Below are 5658 nucleotides of genomic sequence, written 5' to 3'. Positions count from 1 at the left end.
GGCAGTTGTCAGTGGAGGCGAAGTGTTACCCGCCCCCACCCCCTTTGTTTTAACCAAGGTTACCACTTTGTCTAGCCGACTCAGAATTAGTTTCATTTGAGTGTTGACAAGCTGCTCAAAATGATTCTGCAAGTCACTAATGATTTGAGATACCCAGTTCGGGAGTACTTGTGGTAGCAGCGCGTGACCCTTAGATTCCCCTGCAGCCGCATTGGTGATTTCGGTCAGGGCAGGAATAGTTTTCCCCTCTTCTGCCTGGGTTTCTTAATGCTAATCCTCTTTTTCCTAGCCATTTGTCCCTTCCCCCCGCTATTTGTGTCTCTAAATCATCATTAGTAGCCAGCTGGGAGCAAGGGATGTCAGTAGATGGAGAAACTGCTACGGCATTTGGGGGGATTACAACCATATCAGTCTCAGACTCTAGGGACAAGGGTTCCTTGTAATCCTTTTGACTCCAACCCTCTCCATGTGAAGGAGTCAGTCTTGTCGTGATTTGAAATTGTGATCTGCTTACCCACTGTATATTTTACAGGCAAGCAATCGTGGTGGCTGTAAATGTTGTCATTCTCGGTAAAGAAACTGGTAGCTGAATGTGCATATAGATTGGTTTCCTCTTCTAAGCCCTTCAGCACATGTGATTGATACTGGGATGGTGTCCACAAAGCAACATCAGGTCTCAGCACAAAGGCCAATGGCTGAATGGGTATAGATGTTGGCTGCCTCTTTTACCCTCCAAAACAGGTGTGATGGTTACTGAGATTGTGTATGCCAGGCAGGACTCAGCAAAAAAATACAATGTTTGATTGGACAAAGAAAATTAGCTTCCCTTTCTCATTCCTAAAAAAATAATGTGATGGCTACTGCTGTGGTGAACCTAAGGCAGCATCAGGTCCCAGCAGAAATAGGCATTGAGCTCAGCATCAGGTCCCAGCAGAAATAGGCATTGAGCTCAGCATCAGGTCCCAGCAGAAATATGCATTGAGCTCAGCTTCACCTTTCACACTTCAGACCAGGTGTGGTTGGTACTGGTGTGGTGTACACAAAGCAATATCGGTTCTCATACTCGGGTATGCCTCAATAAACCTTGTCATACAGTAAAAGGGTCAAACTATTGCTTACCCCAACACCTATTTGCCCATCTCTTCCTGGTCCGATGGCTCAGTTAACTAATACATCAACTGCAGGAAATTGTATTTCAGTCCTGTGGTCACAGATTTTAATTCTAGTGGACTCACTCAATCCTTCATCTTCGAAAGGTTGAGAAAATGAGTACTCCTGAGGTGGGAAACAATAAACAGGTAGGGGCAGTTTTACAAGCCCTTTGCGCCACTTTTGCGTCACGTTTCCCATGTTAAAAATGACGCAAAGGTGGTGCAATGGGCTTGTAAATCTTCCCCATAATATAGTGGTAAGATACAGATGGGTGAATGTACCCGTTACAAATACACATTATGAGAAATGACGCATCGCTGCGTGAAAGCAGCGATGCGTCACTTCTCAGTGAGCACTCCTTGCGACATTCCTGATGCGTCATATTTAATGTATGACGCATCATGTCGCAAGGAGTTACAGATACGTCAGTATTTCTGACTTATCTGTAAGCGCAAAAGTGACGCATTGCTGGAGTGTGTCACAAAAGTGACGCAGCTCCAGCAATGCGTCCTTTCACATGGGGCAAGTCCCATGTGAAAGGGCCTGCGTCAGTCTTACGCCTGCTGTGAGGCAGGCACAGGATTTTGACGCAACGGTGTCCTAAAAGTGACGCAGTGAAATCTCATAGATTTCACTGCGTCACTTTTACGAGCCTTCCTTGCGTCAATACGCCCCCCTTGCATACATTATACCTGGAGCAGGTATAATGTGGTGCAGGGGTTTAAAAGTGACGCATCTACCTAGATGCGTCACTTTGTAAATATGGCGCAACAAGGCGTATTTTTTACACCACTGGTGCGTCACAAAAAGTGACGCACCGGCGGCGTAAAAGTGACGCACAGCCTCATAAATGAGGAGTATATTTCCATGACTTAAACCAATAAAAGTACGAGAGACATAAAGTGACCCACAAACATTGGTACACATTTTCTGTTTTACCCGTCAAGCAACTAGCTCACTGTCCATTTTCTTTTTTTTTTTTTTTTTTTAATCCAAAAGTTTATTTAAACAAGTACATTATTTCACATGGGATGAAAATGACCACTACATTGTTAAATTCATTCAAGTTTCCCTGTAAAAAACTGACAAGGGCTCACATTCACATTCACCTACCCCTGAACAGAAATGATCAGGAAATCCATATGAGAAGGTGTGGCAGGATGGCTAGCACCTAGTCACCAAGCCACACGTTTGTCTAAAAACATCTCACACATGCCTGTACTCATGATACCTTTAAGGGACACCGTTTTCTAGGCACTCCGTAGGGTTGAAGTGGTTTATGGTGTGCAGTATGTACAGTGTGAGAAATTGGAGGAGAAAATCTTTTATTTGGCTCTCCTTTGTGCAAAGATTTGATGCAAAGCGCAGCCAGGCGCACTTTCACAAATTTGCTATTAGCGTTTTTTTCCCGCCGCTGTCTCCAATATCTCTCTGTATGCACAACGAAGATAAATGAGTGGAAAGGGGTGCCACGATTTGTTGCAATTTAGAACCAAAGTATATGTATTGAAACAATTTGCAACAGTGTTGCCACCGAAAAAAAATCCCCAAATGGCATGTGAATGATTTTTTGCTGCACATTCTTTGTTCATTTTGTGATTACATTTTATTGCACTCAAAGACCATTCAATTGCAGGTGGTTACAAAAATAACAATAACTTGTTTTGTACATAGTGCTTCACGCTCAATAGGTTGATCTCAAATCTTGAAAAGGACACATATTGTAGATCTTTCAAGTGCTTACATTTCCTTTATGGCGAAATATATTCTGTTGGAATTTAGAAAAGAAAAGAGCATGCCAACAAGTTGGTTTCTAACTGTTGATACCAGGGTTGGGGAAGCTTTTTATTGGTGGCGCTGCTGCTGCGCAATAGGTGGCACTCCCTTAGGTTCCATTACTATTTCGTAAAAATGTCATGTTAAAATAACCATCACGATTTGTACGAATGAGCATTATGGTTAAAATGAGCATGGGTCAGGTGTGAGCTGGATTTCAGGTCCTCGAAGAACCAGGCCGGGCTTTATCGTCAGTTAAAGAAGGTTTCCAAGTTTAAAAAAGTACAATCTACAGTATATTTACATTGTTTATATTAGACCAGTGAAAACAGCTGTAGAGCGGGAATCGTGTGACGCAACCTCCGATGGGAGTGCCATAGCCTTTAGAGGGGAACTATTGTCTTTTTTCATACCTTTCTATAATTGTTTTGCATGCTTCCAAAAAAAAAAAAGTAAAAAGCCACAATATCAGAGCAACAATCCGACAAAGCAGTCAATGGCATCTCTACAGAAACAACCCTCTGCTGCGACAGAAATGCTCATGTTTACCAAAATATAGCAAAAATATACTTTGTTTCAAATGGGATATAAAGTTCCTTCAGAAGGGTAGCAAAAGATTTATGTGGCTACTACAAAAAAGCTAATATGGATGTCAATTCCTCTAAGATATTTGTCATGATGGCTATCTCACTAATCTTGGTGTGGATCAGTCGTCAGTGCTTTAAAGGGGATTGAATGCCACAGGATATCCTAAGCTCCTCTATATCACGGTGATATTTTTATATAGCAATCTGGCAGACACCAATGGTTTGTAATGCGTTCTTTTTATCCAGGACTGCAGTTCTGTTGTCAGGAACACGTGTCGGGTAAAAGTGGTGTCATGCGCACTTTGCTGTGCAAGTGCATGGTGGTAAAATTATTGTAAGACCAATAGCACTAGCAATATTTCCCCCATTTTCTGCACTGATTCGGTATTTGTTTTTCCTCTACAGCTTCTTGCACCTGGGTACAAAGGGAAACAATTTAAATATTTAAATGGAAATAAAAGAGAGCATAATCATGCAGCACACCCTCAAAGTAGATTACGAAAAATATGAAGCACTGTTTACAACACAAGTTACTTTTAGTTGCAGAATCAAATCTACCATCTATACATGTTAGAAAGAGTGGTAATTTTTCCTAGAAAGGCGGCGGGAACAACATTTACATGGGGATATAAGGTGATTAATCACTGCAAGGTCCTGGTTCCACTGTCTGGTTTAGTATCTCGCTTAAAACGTATTGATGCCAAATTGAGTCTGCTTGGAAGCTGAATAAAATTAAACTAGAAAAGCACATGACCAAAGGTTAAGTAACAACACTAATGCAATCTACCCTGCTGCTAAAACTGACAGTTTACCTTAAATCAAATGGTATCTGAAAAACAACACTTATAAATCCAATAAGGTTATACAGACCCTCAGTGTTATCTCGCGCTGCACACCTGTCTCTTTTTGAAGGGAGAATCTATCATTAGCCTCCTGCGTGAGCAGGAAGTCTCAAACATTTTTATCTTTACTTGGTTTCTATACAGGCCATTTACAGATTTTAAGTTACATGATGTAGATCTTCCTCTCTTCCTGAAAAGATGGCTAATATCTCGAAACAGGCACATCCCTTAAGCTTCAGAGCAATTTCAATTTCTGTGGCCCACACAAGGGTTCCACATGGCTAAAATTTCTACATCAATGTCCAGAGAGGCCTGCCTGGTTTCCAGGCTCTTTCTCTGTTTACAGAATGGCACAGAAAAACTTCTTCTCTCTAAACGGGTTTTCCGATGCTGGAACTGGGGTAAGAAGTGGGTCTTCCTTGGCATGGGCTTCGCAGTATGCCATCAAATCCGCTGCCGCTTTCGACACCTTTATTCTGTCGATGTTGGCCTCCATTTTCAGCTGCTCCACCAGTTTCCTGGCTTGTGCTATGCTTGCTGTGTTATTGCTGGCCATCTGAGGGCTGGTGATATTTTCTAGATGAACTCTTTCTTACAATGATGACTTCAAAAGAAGCTCAGTATGGCGTCCAACGATTTCACCAAAGATAGTTTCTTTCTGTTCGAAGCAGGCACTCCGGTAATTGACAAGTTCTTGCCTGCCACAAATGGGTATCTCCTCTCTTGATTGTCTGCCCCTTAAACGTTTCCACCACCTTCGCTTTCGCAGGGCGCTCCCAATGTGACAGAAACCCCCCCCTTCTCTCCTCAGAATAGCTGCAGCAGGCAGGAGGCTCCCGAGCTAGCAGCTGTATGGCAGGCGCGCAGGCAGCCCGGAGCGGAGTCCCCACCCAGCTTTGTCATTTTCTTGGTACATGGTTGAATGTTGGATAGAAAGGCACAACGGAAAATGCGTGGAAGATAATTATCTGACATAGTCACATTTTTCAAGAGGGAAAACCATAGTTACTTTCCACATATAAAAGATAAGCTTGAATATAAACAAGCACTGGCAAACCCATTATGTCTGGTGAAAGTACATGAGTGAGGTTTTGTGGTAATGTGAATGGGCGTGTGTGTGAATGCATGACTGAGTTGATCGGTGGATAAATCGATGCAAACATGAGTGACTGAGTACTTGTAGTGACTGAGTACATGGATTTCATTCTCACTTTATCTATCCACCGACTCATCCTTGCACTCCTCCATTAGCCCATCCACAATATGACACAAAATCACCAATGAAGAGGTACTTTCAGTAA

The 5658-nt window shown here is 42.5% G+C and overlaps 1 protein-coding gene across 1 annotated transcript; it reads right to left on the bottom strand.

Moving 5' to 3' along the window:
- Positions 1 to 2139: 2139 nt before the first annotated feature.
- On the bottom strand, positions 2140 to 5252 carry LOC147750994 (guanine nucleotide-binding protein G(I)/G(S)/G(O) subunit gamma-2). Its single transcript, XM_086918887.1, has one exon. The coding sequence runs from the start codon at positions 4911 to 4913 to the stop codon at positions 4698 to 4700; it is 216 nt and encodes a 71-aa protein (XP_086775013.1). The 5' UTR covers positions 4914 to 5252; the 3' UTR covers positions 2140 to 4697.
- Positions 5253 to 5658: the final 406 nt, after the last annotated feature.

The sequence above is a fragment of the Lissotriton vulgaris genome, chromosome 1_1, assembly GCF_964263255.1.
Source record: "Lissotriton vulgaris chromosome 1_1, aLisVul1.2, whole genome shotgun sequence".
Lineage (NCBI taxonomy): Eukaryota > Metazoa > Chordata > Amphibia > Caudata > Salamandridae > Lissotriton > Lissotriton vulgaris.
This window is presented reverse-complemented; position numbering and strand designations above follow the sequence as displayed.